Source organism: Stenella coeruleoalba, assembly GCF_951394435.1.
Source record: "Stenella coeruleoalba genome assembly, chromosome: 5".
Taxonomy (NCBI): domain Eukaryota; kingdom Metazoa; phylum Chordata; class Mammalia; order Artiodactyla; family Delphinidae; genus Stenella; species Stenella coeruleoalba.
In genome coordinates, this window is record NC_137150.1 from 9,289,558 (window position 1) to 9,309,561 (window position 20,004).

At 35.8% G+C, this 20,004-nt stretch overlaps 1 protein-coding gene across 7 annotated transcripts in view; it reads left to right on the forward strand.

Moving 5' to 3' along the window:
• TBC1D5 (TBC1 domain family member 5) overlaps positions 1-20,004 on the forward strand; it is a 532,640-nt gene that overhangs the window by 198,238 nt on the left and 314,398 nt on the right. For 6 of the 7 annotated variants that reach the window (XM_079921169.1, XM_079921174.1, XM_079921170.1 and 3 more), the window contains one exon: positions 2,111-2,242. The exons of the other annotated variant lie outside the window; for it this stretch is intronic. In XM_079921169.1, coding sequence (XP_079777295.1) covers positions 2,146-2,242 — 97 coding nt within the window. In that variant the 5' untranslated portion in view covers positions 2,111-2,145. The remainder of the gene's footprint in view (positions 1-2,110; positions 2,243-20,004) is intronic. 7 annotated transcript variants of the gene reach the window in all.

Consider the following 20,004-nt stretch of genomic DNA (forward strand, 5'->3'; position numbering starts at 1 on the left):
AAATCAATTGCTTGTAGATTCGTATCAAAACCCTATCAGTGAGTGGTAAGTGAAGACAAGCTCAGGACCCCCACTGATTCTGCATTATGGTGAGTTGTATAATTATTTCATTGTATATTACAATGTAATAATAACAGAAATAAAGCGCACAATAAATGTGCTTGAATCATCCCAACACCATCCCCCATAACCCACCCCCCCACCCCCACCCCCCTGTTCTGTGGAAAAATTGTCTTCCACAAAACCAGTCCCTGGTGCCAAGAAGGTTGGGGACTGCTGCTCTACTAGATTATATTCCCCAGAGTTCCTTCTGTATAGTTAGTGCTCCATATATGTTAATTGATTTGTACACATAAGAAACAAGAACTGACAATGGTTTAGCTTTATGGATTTAGGATTTATGGCTTTAGAAATTCTTACTCTGTTGGCAGCAAAAGTTCTGCTTTCCCAAGTGTTGATTTAGCCTAACCCTCTGCTTCTTTTGTTTTAACCATAAGCTGAGGGGGAAAGGACGTTAACATCTGATCTAAGAGTGAGGGTGGGTGAGAGTTGGAGGGTTCTGATAAAAATGAGAAAGTGTTCAAGAGTGCTTTTATGAAATGAGAGTTTTAGAAATTAAGTAAACAGGATAAAGGAGCATTTTGTGATAGGAAAAGACTGGTCAAGGATTTGTGTGTTCATGGGCTTCTCTGGTATTTTCCTCCGTAAGTGGAGACTATATCCTTTAAAATTACATACCCATTTTGGTTGGACTTGCTTTTCCAATTTAGCATTACACATTTCCTCTTCCTGTCCCCCCTGCTCTTAAAATTTAAAAGATTATGTTACTTACATTATTTTGGATGAAAAGTAGCAAACTCAGTCTATTATTTGGAAGATTCTGATTTGGGAAGTACAAATTCTCATTTGTACTTTATAGACATAAAAATATTATAAGTAGTGTAGCTTGGAAGTTCAAAAACAATTTAATTTCTAAAAAAATATTAGAATTATTTATAGAAATGAGAATTGAGGAGGAAAACCTTCAAAAAATGAGAAGACACAGGTGGTTATTTATATAATCTTGCCTTTGGAAGTGTAATACCAGAGGCAGAATCCATAAAGAAGATACAGATATATTTGGCTACATAAAAATGAAGAAGTTACTATCTCCACAAAAACTATATGTAATTTGAAGACAGACACACTCTGAGAAAAATATATGTAGCATATGACAAAGGAATTACTGCTTCCCACTGTTGATGAGGGTCCAGGGGAAATGAATTGTTCTATTATATACAAATCTTTCTAGAGCATAATTTGGCAAAACTTATCTTAAAATCTTATTTTTTAAAAATAAATATTTTGGTCCAGCAATTATGCTTATAGGATTTTATCCTAAGGAAATAATCATGGATACAGCACAGAGATATTACTGGAAGATATCCATTGTGAGGCTATTCATAGTGTTGGGGAACTAAAAGCATCCTAATTGTTTGCTAATAAGGAATTGGTTACATCAATTGTTATAGCTATATAAAGAATACCAGGGATCCATTAGAAGTGATAATACAGACATTTTTATGGGAAGGAAAATACTCATGATAATTTATATAATCGGTATACTTAGCATGGTGGATCACATTAAACTATATGTATTTTAAATGCCCAGAAAGAATACATAGAATAAACTGAAATGTTAACAGTGGTGTTTTTAGCTAATATAATTACAAATGATTTCAGTTAGCTATATTTTCTATATTTTGAAAGTTCCTATAGTAAATGTGTATTATTTTGGCAGTAAAATGAAGGATATTATAAATGTGACAGTGATTTAACTTACAATTCAGCTTTTTGTGTAGAAGTTTACTGAAAATAAATGTAACTGAATGTTGAGGTAGAGGTTACCAGTGAAGTTCAGATTTGGGAAGAAATTGTTGAAATGAAAATCTTGTGCCACTTTTTCACTTCTTTTACATATATGCCTACCAATGTGTAGTAACAGTCCCTGGAGCCTGTGGAAAATTTGTTAATGTTTGTCATGCTCATTTAATCATTTTCCATTTTGCATTTATTCCCAGTCATAGCAGAAAAAAATTTATCATTTTTCTCCATATTTTTCATCTCCCAGGTGGTTACTCTTGGTGACATTGTCCAGTTCTCACAATGTATCATTCCTTATCTGAAACTAGACATCCTCTGCAGCCAGAAGAACAAGAAGTGGGCATTGACCCCTTGTTGAGTTACTCACACAAGCCTGGAGGTGAGTTTTGTATGCAGATAATTTTGAGGTTACTGGGAAACATGGCAGAGGGTCTCCAGCTAGCTCTGCCTGCCTTGTGTGTCATTCTCTAGAGAGGCTGAGCGGGAGAGCTTTAAGAACATTTCCCTGGATAGATATGGAGCGCTCTGACACTGATGGATTCCACAAAACGTCAACTTTTAATTATAGACAGACGCATTAGCTATAGCTAAGTGTTTAATGCACTGTGATTCTTTTTTAAAAAAATCATAAACTTAAACAGTTTATTGCTTTAGTATAAGAATGTTGAAATGCAAAATGGCCTTTTCTCAAACATCTTTTAAAGAAGTCTAAGCTCTTGGTGTTGATTTTTTGCAGGGATTTTTTTTTTTCCTTCAGCAAGTTGAGATTATTACAGGATAAAGCACTTGCCTGATTATTCTTTTTGTTTTTTTTTTAATAATTGGGATTTGTGTTTTACTTTTAAAGCTCTGTGTAGTGAAGTTGTTAAAACATCAACTGTATTCGGGATCTGCCCTATAAAAATGTATTAAATGTATATGTATCAGAGCTTTGTATTATTTTCTCAGTATTAGTGATAACATAGTATCTTAGAAGGAAACAATGAGTTTGTGAGCATTCTTGACGCCTTTTCCTTATTTCAACTAATTCACTAAATATTTGCTAAAGTTGATTCATTGACTCAAGTAACTATTTGTAATTTTTCATTCAATACATGTATCAGGATTATAAGATCTATTTTAAGAAATTATAATTAGTCATATATTTTACATACTTCAAATATGATTTTTTTTCTGTATTGATGTAAATAAAGGTCTGCCATTAACTCTTGTTTGGGGAATTAAAAAAGAAATTGATACCTTAAGTAGTTATTTCTGTAGTATACATGCTATTGAGTTTATGGAGTGTGTTTATGTTTTTAGTGCATCTTTAATACCTTCCACATCATACAAATACCCTTGTTGTTTTTAATGAAAATAGCATGCAACTTATTTTCGTGATTTTATTTTTATATTTGTTTTTATTTAAACTGCTGTTTAAGGTTTTGATAATATGAAAAAATTATTTATGTCTAATTTCAGCATTTAAAGAATTTCAGTGGTAAGAATGATATAATCCTCCCTAGTGATGTTTTTTCTTAAATGTCATACCTATAAGAAGTACTCATAATGAAATAAGTCAAATTATTCTGCAAGCGCTTTGATAAGTGGATATTTTAAAAGTGAATATATTTTTGTGTTATCAGTATATGAAATATTTTCACCAAAATGTTCTGGTTTATATGCTTATTTTAGAACATAGGTTTTTTTTGTTGTTGTTTTGTTTTTTCCTTAAGTGCCTATTTTTCTCTGGACTAGTTCATTAAATATTGAGGTTCTTTTTTTTTAAACCGGTTAAAAAACATTTTAAATTAATTTTATCCTTTATTGTTCGTAGGAATGAGGAGTTACCTTTACTGAAAAGGCTTTTCGTTTATATCCTAGCCAACATTTCTATGACATACAAAGTTATTAGGACTGAATTGATGTTTAAAAGTGCCATTAATTCATTTACCCCAAATGTTCATTAACAATGTAAATGTATGCTGATGTTCTATAAGACAAGGAAGTGACTAATGACTCTTCCAACTAACAACACTTAAAATGAATAGAAACTTTAGATAGCTAATCTTGAAGTAATCAAGACCCTCATTCAGCTTGGCATCTCTGTATGCTCTAAAACAGCTGTCAACTGTTAAAAATATATACAAAACACACATACACGCACGCACATGCAGAAGAAAGATATGTAAATATCTAGTTCTTCAAAGCCGTAAAGGTTACTAACCGTAGTAGGTTTTGTGCATTGTATATGTAAATATTTTATATAAAGCATACATTTCATCTTAGGTTTTCTTTTTGCAGAAAACCGTGTGTTGCATTTTAATGGGGTTGTCATATTTACTTGAAAAATCACCACCTTTTTAGTATGTTGGTTTATTTTAATATATGTCTTTCTTGGGGTTCTCCACGTATTTGTAGCCTTTTACACAACTGAATGACTCATTTTGTAAGTAGTCAGACATTGGACTTAATCAGTGGTTTCCCTGTGTAGAAGTCCTGTTTTTCTGTTTGAGTTTTTAAAATTTCCTGTTGTGTATTCCGTAAGTAAACAAATCTTTAATTTCTCAAATCTGAATTTTTAACATTTATAGAAAAACAGTACATTACTGAGTTAAATGATTCTGAGTATTCTGGAAAGGATTAGCAAAAATAGCCACATCATAGGTATGCTAGAGAGAAAATTACATATCATTGGTTTACTTTCATGGATGTTTGAGGAAAGTGGGTAAGGGCAGAAAAAAGAACTGTTTAGATATATATATGCAAAATCTTAGGGCGCATTTTCCATGTGAATTAACCGCTTTAATTTCTTTCTGAAATAGAAAGCAGCATAGAAAGTATGCTGTACTCTATTGCATTTGGTCATATACAAAAATTACCACCTTAAATTCCAAGATCTTTGATCGGAGGGTATTAATTAATAATTGACAAGTTACCTGTAATTCAATTGCAGCCATAAAAAAAGTAAAACTGTTTTGTTCAGCTACTCATGATTATTCATTCTTAGCATGGAACTTTCAAGGATTAAATGAAAAAGTAATTATTTTATTTTAAACTGGAAAAAAACAATATCAAGATCTAGGGAAACTTAACCTATTAATAAAATAGTATTCTCTGAATTACTAATTGTTTTCCAATCTTACAAGAGCTTGGAATCTTGCTCATGATGAAAGAACATTTTCCTCTATTAGGTCTCTTTTGAGAATAGCATTTTGTTACATGTAGCCAGAGTTTTTAGCTTCAATTGTATATGCCTTCTTACAGCTTTCATAGTATTCAGATAATTACTTAATGTAATGCCTTTTTATAAAATATCTGTTTCAAAGCTTTCTTTCTAGCTCATGTATAAAATATTCAGTAACCTACTTAAGAAAAATCCAAGACATTCAGAATATCCTGCCTACTCCATTTTTGTCTCTTGTACTTTTTTGTCCCAATCTTCCTTTCTTTCTCTTACTATATCATAGAGTTTTATGACTAGAAGGGGGTGCGTGACTTTACTGATGAATAAATTGGTGGTAATTCAATTAGTTTACTGAAGTTGATGTGATAAATGACACTGTTCTATTATGATCTTTAGTACGGTTTTTCCAGTTAGTAGAAGTGTCACTGAACTCAGGTTTGGCTGCTCACTGCTCGAAAAGTCAGCACTTGTGTGACAAGTGCTGATTAAGAACAGAAAGGTCACATTAATCAGAGAGCCGGCAATCTGGGGAGAACGCGGACTCCTGTCCCACAACCAATTCCGAAGATTCTGGTTGGCCATGAAAGTTTTTAAAAGGAAAGAGGGGAAATAATCTCAGTTACTCATTGAGATAGGGGGTCAGATTTGTAGCCATCTCCCATTGTGTGCAGGCTTGTCGACTCCTCTCCGTTTTTTGGAAAGATCCAAAAAATGATCTTTCTTTTTTAAAATTTTTATTGGTGTATGGTTCCTTTACAATATTGTGTTAGTTTATACTGTACAGCAAAGTGAATCAGCTATACGCATACGTATATCCCCACTTTTTTTGGATTTCCTTCTCATTTAGGTCACCACAGAGCATTGAGCGGTGTGATCTTTCTTTAGATGCTATTTTGTTCACACAGTTTGATTGCGAGATTACTGAAGGGGGAGCTGGGGAAGAGATCCGGTCATCTGTTAATTACTCATTCTTCAATTCTACTTCTTTGATCTATGGAAAGAATCAACAGGTTAGGCAAAGTACTGTGTGATCAAAAAGATTTGAAAGGTGTGCTTGGGCCGGAGGTTAGTTAAAATATAGCCTTGCTAAAGTGACAGGACAAAAGTGGCCTCCTGCAGAGAGCTACTTCCTGCAACAAACTGCCTGCAAAAATTTGCTTACAAATCACCGCTGTCAGACATCATTCCATTTCTGTGGGATTATGGGCGAAGGTCCATCTTCTATAACTTCTTCATGCTGACACAGGGTGCCATATTCTTAGAGTGGAAGATGTCGACATGGGTCTGTAGCATCTCTTTGCTGACAATTTTAGTTGCCTGCTTACATATATGGGGAGAAAAAGCCACAATTATTTTGATGCCCACAAAGATACAGATTATGATGAGCAATAGTGTTAATTCCACTGTCTTAAGGCCAGTTCTTGGAATTGTACTAGCCATACATTCAGTACTGCTCAAGATGGAGCAGCTTATGTCATGGCTGCAGTCTGTTCATCATGCAGTTAGCGTTTTCCCTCTGGTGGCAGTTACAGTATCTGTAAAACAACTCAGGAATGTGCATCAGACACTGAAGGATTCTGTGCCTCTATTGTCCTAATCATTGACTTCTTGAGCCTGCTCTTCTGTGACTCAGGGAAGCTTGGGAGACTTCAGCTCTTCTGTAAACAAGAGCTAGGGGGTGTGGAGGGGCCTTTGTACTTGGAACAGGGCAGTGGCAGGGCTCTGCTTGGTTTCAGATGCAATCTAGAGCCAAGATGGAGGGATTCATGGAGAGAGAAGGAGAGGAAGGATGGAGAACAGATGTTTAGGTGCAGTAAGTTCATTTGTTTGATGGCTGAGGGTTCAGTGAAATATCATTGATATTTCTCTTTCTTGATATGTTAGGGTGAGATAATTTGCTGATAGTGAGTGACAGAATGAAGCATTTGAAGATTTATGGAGAGCAACAAAGGTTAGATTGAGTTGAAAAAGAATATATAATCTTGGGGGCCAAGATGATATTAGACATCATAATTTATAGGTGATAAAAGCTTATAAACGTGTGTGATTATGTCTAGCAGAATTCAGCACCTAGGATTTAGCCACAATCAAAAGCAGGTAGTGGTTGGACTTACCTGGTGGCATGGTGGTTAAGAATCCACCTGCCAATGCAGCGGACACGGGTTCGATCCCTGGTCTGGGAAGATCCCACATGCCGTGGGGCAACTAAGCCTGAGTGCCACAACTACTGAGCCTGCGTGCTGCAACTACTGAACCCCGTGTGCCCTAGAGCCTGCGTGCCGCAACTGCTGAGCCTGCATGCTGCAAAACCTGCACGCCCTAGAGCCCAAGTGCCGCAATTACTGAGCCTGCATGCTGCAACTACTGAAGCCTGTGTGCCCTAGAGCCCACGTGCCGCAACTACTGAGCCTGCGTGCTGCAACTACTGTAGCCCGCACGCCTAGAGCCTGTGTTCCGCAGCAAGAGAATCCACAGCAATGAGAAGCCCACGCACCGCAATGAAGAGTAGCCTCCACTCACCACAACTAGAGAAAGCCTGCACAGCAATGAAGACCCAACACAGCTAAAAATAGATAGTAATAGAAAAAAAAGCAGGCAGTAGTTTTGTCAGGGGAGTATAGGTAGACAGTAGACAAGGAAGTTGATGGCAGAAGAATTCATTGATAGTTTGAGAATATAAAGAAGTTTGCTGTTATGGAAGGGGCTTATAAGAGGGCAGAGTAGAAAGTTTTGGAAGGGATTGAGTTAGGAGAGATGAAGCATAGAGTAGCATGGTGATGGGAGTCATAAAGGGGACATGGGAACAGTATGTAAGTCTTTGATAACTATGTTAATTCGTTGGAACATTGTCTAGTGGTATCCAATAAACCAGCTCAGTACCTTCATTAGCTCTGTGTAATAAATTGGATCTACGTCGATTTGAATAGGTTTTGGTTTGAAATCTTTTTTTTTTTTTAATTTTAAACACTTCATTTTTTTAGAGCAGTTTTAGGTTCACAGCAAAATTAAGAGGAAGGTACAGATTTCCCATTTAGCCTCTGGTTCCCATATAGGCACAGCCTCCCCATTATCTGTATCTCCCACCAGAGTGGTACATTTGTGACAACTGATGAGCCTACACTGACACATGATAATCACCCAAACTCTGTAGTTTACATTAGGATTCACTCTTGGTGGTGGACGTTCTATGAGTTCGGACGAATGTATAATGACGTGTACCTGTCACTATAGTGTCATACAGAGTATTTTCCCAAAATTCTCTGTGCTCTGCCTGTTCATCTTCCCCATCCCATGCCCCTCAACCCCTGGCAACCACTGATCTTTTTACTGTCTGTGTCGTTTTGTAAAAAGTATCATCTTAATGAAAAATTCTCTCTACATATGGAGGAAAATGGCAGTTTAGATAGATGAAAAACTGTAAGGCTATTAAGTCATGAAGGAAAATGGTGGCTTTGTTGAAGATGAAGATTGTTAAATAAATGGTAGAGCGACTTGGAAGTTCTTAAATTACAGTAAAAAGGATTTTTTTTAAATGGATGTTTTTTAAAATGTCTCCTTAAAGACGGATTTTGTTACGTGGTGTGACAATAGGTAGAAGTTACATCAAAGAGCAGAGAACATGCCATGCCCTGTTCCTCTAAATTACACTGTCCGAAAGAAAGTGGGAAATGAGAGACTTCAGTCTGAAAGGCCATGAGTTAGAGATCTGAAAGTCATCCTGCAGAGATATCAGTTCACAGTATGAGACAGGTAAGAAATTCAAAGAAAGAGAAAAGAACTGAGGATTGATTGGTCAGAATTCTCCATGATTAGAAATTGGATAGAGAGAGCAGTATTTTAAAACAGTCAAAGTTGGGGAAAGATAAAGGAGGGTCAAAATTAAAGAAGCTACAGACGTGAGAGCTTCCAAGTAGGTCCAAGGTGGTCACTGCTTCAGAATTGCATACGTTAAAGACTATAAAAGGAGAAAAATCTATGATTCGGTGATGGGAAGAGTACTGATGATCTGTAATTAGTGGTAAGGCATTTTCAAGATATCACTCACTAGCTGACTTGAGTAGATGGAATTAACATGAAAAGGCAGTGGTGAAATATCAGTCGTAAACATTTAAATGGCGAGGGAGTTTCAAGTTACTCTTTAATGTTAGATTTAGGTGACTATATATGGATTTTATGTATTCGTGCTCTCACAGTGGATTGAGATTTAGCAAGTTAGACATTTTAATGGTAACAATGAAACTCACTGTTGGTAAAATGTACTCTTGAAATAAAAAAAAAAAGTCTTCTGGTCTGAATTCTGATCTTTTTTTATTGTGTTGCCTATTTCTCATTAATTGAATCCAGTTTTTAGTTTTATTTGAAGTTTTCTGTTGGTGTGGCAATTCCTAGTATTTACTTAATGGAGAGGCCCCTTTTCAGTTCCTTTAGAGTTGGGGTTGTGTGAAGAGTTATTTTAGTTGTACTGGGATTTTTTTCATTTCCCATGTCTTTAGGAGCAAAGGAGACCTCACTGCTTGCTCTGGTGGCAGACAGAAACAGTAGCCCTGCAAGAGCTGTCACCACTACCCCCTTGAGCAAAGTTATCTGCAAAGGAATATCCATACCTTGAGATATTTTTTCCACCATGCTTAGTCAGCCTTATAATATTCTTGGATCACCAAAAATGAGAAGCTGTGTGATGGTGGTTTGTTTGGGTTGGGTCTAGGCATAACTGAGCTATAGAGGTGATGTAGAGTGACAGTATTATCTTAAAACCTTAGAAAAACATAAACCCATTTAGGTGCAGTGACATACAGTGGATTTCTTATCAAAGATGTATATTAGTTGTTTTCTGCTAGTGCATCAGTAGGGCCAGAAAGGACAGCAGAATAGAGTATGACTGATTTTGACCAAGCTTAGAACACTGCTATCAATTTGAATCTTTAATTAGACTTGTGAATAGATCTGTTTTGTTGAACTTACAGATTTTCGATCAGACATGTTGGCATGATGGTTAAGAAATTTCAGTCACACTTAATAACTGAATAGAGACCATAAAGGCACGTATATTTAATCACAGTAGGGGGCTGTGGGTCACAGACCTGACGTTTATTCATTCATTCAAAAATATTCATTGATCATCTAGTATCTGGGGATAGGCTATTAAACAAATAGTCCAGGTGCTCTCTTTCAATGAAATTCACATTTTAGCATGAGAGAGACAGCAAAAAAAAAAAAAAAGGAAAAGTACAAAAATGAGGAAAAAAATAGCAGAGAATGATAAAGGCTAGGTAAGAATCAAGATAAGGTAGTGTTACAATGAGCGTCTGTGTGCGTACTTTAGATTGTCAGGGAAGATCTCTCTGACAAGGTGATACGTCAGTTGCATGTGAATGACAGACGAGCCAGGCACGCAAAGGTGGTGACAGAAAGAGGGAGACAGATGGACAGACAGATAGGCAGAATGAAAGAAACACCAGTCTAGAAAAAGGAAAGAGTTCATACGGAGGAAGTTCCTAGGATAGGAATAGGCTCATCCTATTCAAGGAACTGAAGGAAGATCACGGTGGCTGGAGCATTGTGGGTGACATGGAATGGCACAGGATGGGCCTAGCAGGCAGGGGCCAAATGCTGGGGATTTTGTAAGCCAGTGTAGATTGTATTTTAAAGACTGAGAGTTATTTAGCATCTATGTTGTTATCAGAGAAGGTGATATGTCAGTTACATGGAAGTGACATGTAACTCTCTTGTGCTATTAAGTTTCTTCTCAAGAATGAGGGCCATAACTATTTTTTACTATGTATCCTTATGACTTGATATACTAAGCATTTAATAAGTAACATCTGATTTACATAGAGTTGGAGTATTTTAACGTTTATTTTCGTATTGCAGTCCTCTATACCAATCTTTGTTTCCTCACTCCAATTTTTTTCAATATTTTAACTCTTTGTAATGATGAAGTAATTTCTGTTTAACCTGACATGAAGAATGTCCTAAAATTAACCATTTATCTAAAGATCAGTTACTTCTATGTGGTCTGTTTTATGCCCTGCTACCAATATTAAAATAGTAATGATAAATGCAGTCTGGTGAGACCTTTTCTGCTTGACCCATTGTGTGTACATGTGTGTAGGAGACTTTGGGGTGGGGGGGGAGTCCATATAATCATTATTTTTCTTTTGCTGATGTGATGGAAAATTTGCTCCTTTAGGACATATTAGAACAATATATTTAATGCTCTTCAATTTAATTAGCTAGTATCACAATTAATACAATTAAGGTCACTTGAAATGAAACTGTTAAATTGAGTAATTTACTTTAACAATGTCAATGTGTTCTCACAATTACATTTGCTTTAATTAGTGTACAAGCTATTATTTAATAGCATACCTCACATAGAAAAATGTAATAATGCATTCTTGGCTCCTTATAGCAGAAAGAAAGAAACTTTTAATGGACCGAGTGATTTTGCGGAATTGCTACTAGATATAAAGTGATGGAAGGGAAAGTACAAAGCCAGAAAACAAAGTGTGCAAGAGTGTAAATAAAACAAATACCTTTGGGCACTTACCAATATGTATATATCCTATTTATCATTGTGTAAATAATATCGGAAACTTTTAATTACCATTTAAAAATAAGAGAACATAGATCCTCGAAAATTTTAAGTGTTCAGTTTTATCTGGTTTTTGCTTAATACTGCAATAATGTTCCACTTTTTTGAATATCATAAAATAGTTAAAATCATTAATAGTTAAATTACTATTATTATCATCATTATTATAAGTTAATTAATAGTTAAAATAATTAGTCACGCTAATAGAGAGGAACAGAATGGTGTGGCGTATAGGAAAGGTAGGAAGCAAAAATGTTTTAATTCTCAGTTCGGCTTTTGTTTTCTATTTTTTTTTGAATTTTATTTTATTTATTTTTTTATACAGCAGGTTCTTATTAGTTATCCATTTTATACATATTAGTATATACATGTCAATCCCAGTCTCCCAATTCATTACACAGCTACCTGCCCCCTGCCACTTTCCCCCCTTGGTGTCCATATGTTTGCTCTCTACATCTGTGTTTCTATTCCTGCCCATTTCTTACCCAAGAGTTCACTTTTATAGCCAATGAAAAAAAGCTCTTCTTCTACCCGGCCTACTCTATACATTGAGATCAGAAGATCCAGGGAGGAATAAATGGTTATGTTTCTGTTTCTAGATATGCAGAGTAAGCAGAAGGAGATGGATGGTCAACCCAGTCATAATAAGATCTGCAGTTCTCCATAAACACAAGAGCAAGATTTACTGTCATGTAATCAAGTGGTGATTTTATGTGGAAGGGAGATAAATGCAATCCAGATAGTTCAATACTGTAATTTAAAAAATTAGTTTGACAGTCTTTTTGCCTAATTTGATTGATTTGAGTTTCTACTGTTTTTATCTTCTTTCCTTTCCTTCTTTCGTTAATGACAAAAATTCTTAAAGCTGGGAGTAAAAAAAACCGGCAGAAGAGTAATTAGGTAGTAAATATTTAAATGTCAAATGCAAGAAGCTTAGCGAATCTAGACTTTGAAAAATTAACTATATCTCACATTTCTAGGAAAGAGGTTCATAGGAGTATATTTAGTTTTTCAGTGCTCGTGAATGTTTACGCAGCAATCCGTCATTGGCTCTCCTTTTGCGCCCTAAATTCTGAATTCAGTCTATCAGGGTGTTCATAGGTCAGATGAGTCAGAATAGAGTCATTTACTAGAACAGTCTACTTAGCAATAGTAGAAAATTAGCTTAGGTGATTCTTTAAATAGCATTTTGAGTTTTGCATGGGTAAACTACTGCTTTTATTAGCTGCTACATATACTACAGCAAGCAGTTCTCATTTGGCCCTCATCTGATTCTTATTATACCTCGTCTCTAAATTCCATCTTGACTTTTAAATATATTTGTCTATTGATTCCTTAGCCTATATTATAGAATATTAGAAGAGTAACCAGAATCTGATTATTTAAATACTTGTTCTTTAAAATGTAACAGATTTTAAAATAAGACATTGATTTGCTTTCTCAAAGAAGGCCAAATGCAAGAAGTTAATTGCTCTCTTCCAAATCTTGCCTGTATGTTGTCTTCATTCTTAGTTCTCTATCTTGTAAGTAAGAAATTGCCCCGATGTTTTTTTTTTTTTGCCATGCCATGAGGATCTTAGTTCCCTGACCAGGGATTGAACCTGGGCCATGGCAGTGAAAATGCCAAGTCCTAACCACTGGGCCGCCAATGAATTCCCCCCAACCTTCTTGAAACAACATAATATGCCCTTAAAGTGTTTATTTTATGTTAGGTCTGAAGATTAATTCACTGCATGTCAGGGTTATAAGCAACTCAGAAGTGCCTTTATGAGCAGCCTGCGTTTTTTTTTGTTGTTGTTTTTTGTTTTTGTTTGTTTGTTTTTTGGATTAAGTGAAGTTTTAAAGAAAGTTCTAAAAAGACTTCACAACCTGGTCTCTGCTTGTTCAATCACTTTCCAGTGTGACTACACAGGATTTCTCTATTAAAGTCCAAGACCAACCCAGAATAGACAATATAACATTGAAGGAGAACAAAATTCGAAGACTGACAATATCTGACTTCAGACTAGAGAGCCCAGAAATAGACCCATGCAAATATAGTTTTAAGTGATACTGACAAAGGAGCAAAGGCAATTCACTGGAAAAAGGGATAGTTTTCAACAAATGGAGCTGGACCAGTTAGATATCTCCATGGGGGTGGGGGGGAAGAAATCTAGACGTTGATTTTATGCCTTTCAAAAATAATTAACTCAAAATGGATCATCAGCCTAAATGTAAAATGCAAAACTATAAAATTTCCAGAAGATGACATAGGAGAAAATCTTCATGACCTTGGGTTTGGTGATAACATTTTAGTTTCAAAACCAAAAAGCATGATCAGTGAAAGAAAAAATTGATAAGTTGGATTTCATTAGAATTAAAACTATAAGGGAATGAAAGACAAGCCAGAGACTGGGAGAAAAATCTTTATAAAAATTATCTGATAAAAGACTGGTATCTAAGATATACAAAGAACTGTAATAACCCAGGAATAAGAAAACAACCCAGTCAGTTAAAAAATGAGCAAAATACGTGAGCAGAAATTTTACCAAACAAGATACACAGATAAGCATAGGAGAAGATGCTCAACGTCATAGGTCATCAGGAAATTGCAAATTAAAATGAGATACCATACACATCTGTTGGGCTGACTAAGATCCAGGACACAAGGCCAAATGCCAGTGAGGATGTGGAGCCAGCAGGAGCCCCCGTTCACTGCTAGTGAGCATACAGATTGGTGCAGCCACTTGGTAAGACAGTTTGACTTCTTCTTACGAAGCTGAACGTACTCTTACCATGTGATCCGCTGTTGCACTCCCTGGTGTTTGCCCAAATGAATTGAAAACTTAAGTCTAAACGTAAACTAGCACACAGTGTTCATAGCAGTTTTATTCGTAATTGCCAAAACTTGGAAGCAACCAAGATGACCTTCAATAGGTGAATGGATAAGCAAAGTGATATCTATATACAGTGGAATTGTATATACGTATTCAGTGATAAAAATAAATGAGCTATTAGGTCACAGAAGAACAAGGAGAAACCTTAGATGCATATTACTAAGTGAAAGAAGCCAATCTGTAAAGGTTATTATATACTGTATGATTCCAACTATATAACATTCTGGAAGAGGCAACACTATGAAGACAGTAAAAAGATCAGGGGTTGCCAGGGGTGAGGGTGGAGGGAGGGATGAATAGGTAGAGCACAGAGGATCTTTAGGGCACTGACACTGTTCTGTATGATACTGTAATTGTGGATACATGTCATTAGACATTTGTCAAAACCCCTACAATGTACAGCACAAAGAGTAAATCCTAATGTAAATTATAAACTTTAGTTAATAATATTGTATCACCATTGATGCATCAGTGTAACAAATGTACCACATTAATGCAAGATGTGAATACTAGGGGAAGCTATGAATGTGAGGGATGGGGAATATGTAGGAACTCTGTACTTTCTGCTCAGTTTTTTTTTTTAAACCAAAACAACTCTCAAAATAAGATTTATTAATTAAAAATAAAAGATACTAGGGTTCCTCATCCACTGATTTTTACTTTTTTTCAAGTGGCACCATACATTTCCCCTTCATTCATCATGCCAGTTTAATATAAAACACCTGCTTAGTTTATTTGAAATATACAGAATACTCAAGACTAGGGGTTCTTGAAAGGACACATTATTTTTTTAAAAGTGTGCTACACTCCCTGCTTACAACATCTCTCGAACCTTTTTAGTTTATAGTAGTTCTCTGTCTCACTCATGAAACAGGCCAAATCCTCTTGTGATCTAATATTTGGGTGGATAGTCTTTCCCATCTACATTACCTACTACTGATCTAACCCTTCATATAACTCTATTTATTTATTTATTCATTCATCCGTTCATTCATTCATTTATAATCGACAAATATTTATTATACTTTCAGTGAGTAAGAGTTTATACAAATGGGATCATGGCATTATCACAGGGGCAGTAGAGAAAGTATGCTTATTTGTAATAGAATTTTAAGTGAGTGTGTTATTCAATTATATTCCTCTAACATGGGCAAAATCAAGTGTCCAGAAAAACCAGTTTATATGATCTCAGTTTTGCAGTGTCATAGCATTTGGGCCAGTTTCAACAGGCAATGAGCAAAGAGTTGGACTCTTCATGAAAATAATATAAAAAAGGAAAAGTAAAAATGTCATTTTCTCCTTCCCAGTGAAAGTTACTTAACTCTTCTGATTTTTTATATACTTTATGAAATCAAAGTAACATGCATTAAGCGCAGCTTTGTCCCATGCAAGGTACTGCAGGGGAAGCAAAAACCTTTGAGCTTAGAACTACATCAGATAATCAGAGAACACTTAAAACTAGACTTGGATAGATAATCAGTCATCTAACATTTTTTTAAAAGCATTCTCTCTTTAATTAATGAGCAAAGCCCTTTTTTGTATGACCAGTCCTTGGCTCTGGATTGGAAATATTTTCATAATCATTTGAACATTAACTCAGCCATACTTTTGGAGTTTTTCTTTGATTTTGAATAGGGTGGTTACTTATAATTGACACGGTAAAAGAGAAATCTTGATATACCTGTCAGATGTGAATCTGAGGTCAGTTTTTATACTAGATTATTTTTCAGAACTGAGGTTGTCAAATTTTTTTCTTAAAGGGCCGGATAGTAAATACTTCAGGTTTGCAGGCCATGCCATTTCAGCCTGAGAGCAGTCAGAAACAGTATGTAAACAAATGCCTGGGAATGTGTTTCAATAAAACATTACCTAACAGGAGGTTGACCAGTTTGGCCTATGGGCTGTAATTTGTTGACCCTTGTTTTAGAATAACTATTACTATGTTATTAAAATAAATGTATATAATGGAAGTGAGACAGAGAGTGGTAGGATGTTATTTTTTCCAAAATTTTCCGCAAATAGAGTATCCTAAAAACAGTTTCATAGCATTGGGACTGGTAAACCAAAAGTTTCTTCACATGAATTTAGAGGAGGCTCCTGTCAAAGAGACTCTTTTATTCTGACTCCTTAATATACTTACTGAATTTAGCTGTATTGCAACTATGCTTAGTGTAAAGAAATACACTGATTTTCATATGTTGATCTTGTATCTTGCAACTTTGCTGAATTCATTTATTAGCTAGTGTTTTTGTGTGTGTGGATTCTTTACTATTTTCTCTATATCAGGTCATGTCAGCTTCTAATAGTGATTTTTTTTACTCCTCCCTTTTCAATTTGAATAGCTTTTGTTTTTCTTGTCTAATTACACTGGCTAGAACTTCTAGTGAAGTGCTGAATAGAACTGGTGTCTCGTTTGTGATTTGGGGAAGAAAGCTTTCAGTCTTTCACCATTGACTGATGTTAGATATGAGTTTTTCATAAATGCCCTTTTTTATGTTGAGAAAGTTCCCTTCCGTTCCTAGTTTGTTCAGTGTTTTTAATCAAGAAAGGATGTTGGATTTTGTCAGATGCTTTTTCTGCATTGAGATGATCATGTTGTTTTTTCCTTCATTTTATGAATATGGTGTGTTACATTGATTGATATTCATATACTTGAGCCATCTTTGCATTCCTGGGGTAAACCCCGCTTGGTCATGATGTTTAATTTCTTAAAATGCAGCTGGATTCAGTCTGCTATTATTTTGTTGAGAATTTATTTTTGTAGCTATATTGATATGGGATATTGGTCTATAGTTTTCCTGTAATATCCTTATCTGGCTTGGTATCAGGGTAATGCTGGCTTTGTAGGTAAGTGCTCCCTCCTAGTTTTTAGAAGAGTTTGAGAAGGATTGGTATTAATTATTATTAATATTTGGTAGAATTACTAGTGAAGCCATCTGGTCCTAGACTTTTTGTTGGGAGTTTTTTAATTATTTACCCAATCTCTTTACTTCTTACAGGTCTGTTCAGATTTTCTTTTTCTTCTTGATGCAGTTTTGGCAATTTGTGTGTTTCTAGGAATCTGTCCATTTCATTTAGATTATCAAATTTGTCAGTGAACGGTTGTTTGTAGTATTTTGTATAATCCTATTTGTTTCTGTAAGATCTGTAGTAAAGTCCCCACTTTCATTTCTTATTTTAGTAAAGTGTTTTTTTCCCCCATGTCAGTCTAGCTAAAGGTTTGTCAATTTTGTTCTTTTCATGGAACCTACTTTCTGTTTCATTGATTCTCTATTGTTTTTCTATTTTCTGTTTTATTTATCTCTGCTCTGTTCTTCTCCTTGTTCTTTTTTCTTCCCCTTAGACTAAATAATCTCATTGGACATATTCGACTGCGCTGATTTCTTCTGCGTGCTCAAATCTGCTGTTGAATGCCTCCAGTGGATTTTAATTTTATTTGTTGTAATTTTCAGCTACAGAATTGCTATTTTGTTTCTGTTTGTAATAGCTATCTTTTTTTTTTTTTTTTTTTTTTAATGGTACTTGGGCCTCTCACTGTTGTGGCCTCTCCCGTTGAGCCTCCGGACGCACAGGCTCAGCGGCCATGGCTCACGGGTCCAGCCGCTCCGCGGCATGTGGGATCTTCTCAGACCGGGGCACAAACCCGTGTCCCCTGCATTGGCAGGCTGACTCTCAACCACTGTGCCACCAGGGAAGCCCGTAATATCTATCTTTTTATTGATATAGTTTGTTTAGACATTGTTCCCCTGGTGTTCTTTAGTTCTTTGTTCATGGTTTCCTTTATCTGTTTGAACATATTTGTGACAGTTGGTTTAAAGTCTTTGTCTAGTAAGTACAATGCCTGGGCTTCCTCAGGGACGTTTCCTGTTAATTTTTTTTCTGTGAATGGGCCATACTTTCTTGTTTCTTTGCATTGTTTCTTGTTTCTCTTAATTTTTTGTTGAAAACTGGATTATTTTGAATATTATAGTGTGCCAACTTTGGAAATTAGATTCTTCCCCTCCTCCTTGGGGTTTGTTGTTTCTGGTAGTTGTGGGTTGTTATTGTTTTAGTGTCTTTTATAAACTATTATAAAGTCTGTGTGTGTACAAATAAATATATATAAAGTCTTTGTTGTGTATAACCATTGAAGTCTCTGCTCTGTCTGGTCTGTTACATCAGTGGTCAGCTACCGTTTTGCCAGAGTTTCCTTAAATACCAGGAGCCAGGAAAAGAAGAAGGAAACAGCGCTGTCTTAGACTTTGTGTGTTGGGTCTGTGTTAAGGCAGGTGCACCCTCATTGCTTGACCAGGCTACTTACAGCCTTGCCTTAGCCTTTACGTCCTGCTTGTGTGAACCATGAAGTTCAGTCAGGAGTGAACGTTTAGGGTCTTTTCAGGCCCTTTCTGAGTGTGTGTCTCACGCTCTCGATTCCCTTGTATACAGGTAACTTTTAAAACCCCTCACTCCACCACATACCTCCTTTCCCAACCTTTTCCTTCCCAGGCTACTTGGTTTGTCTATTATTTGTCGTGACTGTTATTTCTAGCACTAGCCTGCCGTAGCCAATAGTTTTGGCTTTCACTGCTTTTAGCAAATGCTACCAGGGAAGCTGCCCCAGCCCTGGGATCACTAGAATTGGCCAGACAAAGGCAGGTGTTTGCACTGGTTCTTCAGGGAGCGCCCAGACAGGTTGAAACATTCAACTACGTTTCATACTGAACAAAGTCCGTAGCTCACTCTGGCTTAGCAACCTGCTGCAGGCTCCCACCATGCAGCAGCTTCTTTATTCATTCATCTTTCCTGTTTGTTATCAGTTTTGAACTAGATTTCAGAGTTCTGCAAAAACTAATTCTTAACAGGTTTTGCCAGCTTACTAGTTGCTTTTGTGGAGGGATGGAGCTCTGGATTTCCCTGCTCTGCCATTTTTCAGAGTAACTGCTACTGCTGTACTATGAAGAGATTTTCATAATGATAATTTCAAAAATCTTGTCTTTTAAAATAATTGAGTGTGGAGAGACAGCAGTAAAACTGTCAGTAATGTTTTCAGATGTGCACAGAAGAATCACAAACCTCACAATACCTTTTAAAAAGGTAAGCATGTTTCTTCAATACCAGAAGCACTTAGTATTAATAAATCCTATATAGTGATTTACTTTATTTTCCTTCATTATTAAAAGGTGGTAGGGATAATAGTATCATACTTTAAAATTTCTCAGGGTTGATTTATATACTTTAATATAACTTCCAATTTTTTATGTTGTTCATATTTCTTTTCAGTAATTTCGTGTTGCTGTCCACAGTCATTTTTCAAGTGTGAAGAACTGACTATATTATTCTCTTTGATTTTGTTAAGGAGATTCAGTTGGATTAATGTGGGTGCCTCATTCCTCTCCCTCTTCTGTTCCTGTGAGTACAGAGACCCTATCTTGGATCCTGTCAGTTCACTCTGGGGAAGATTAATTTAGCCTATAGTAGGTTATATATCCAGTGTTACTGGTTATCCTAGTTACAAAAGAAACCCC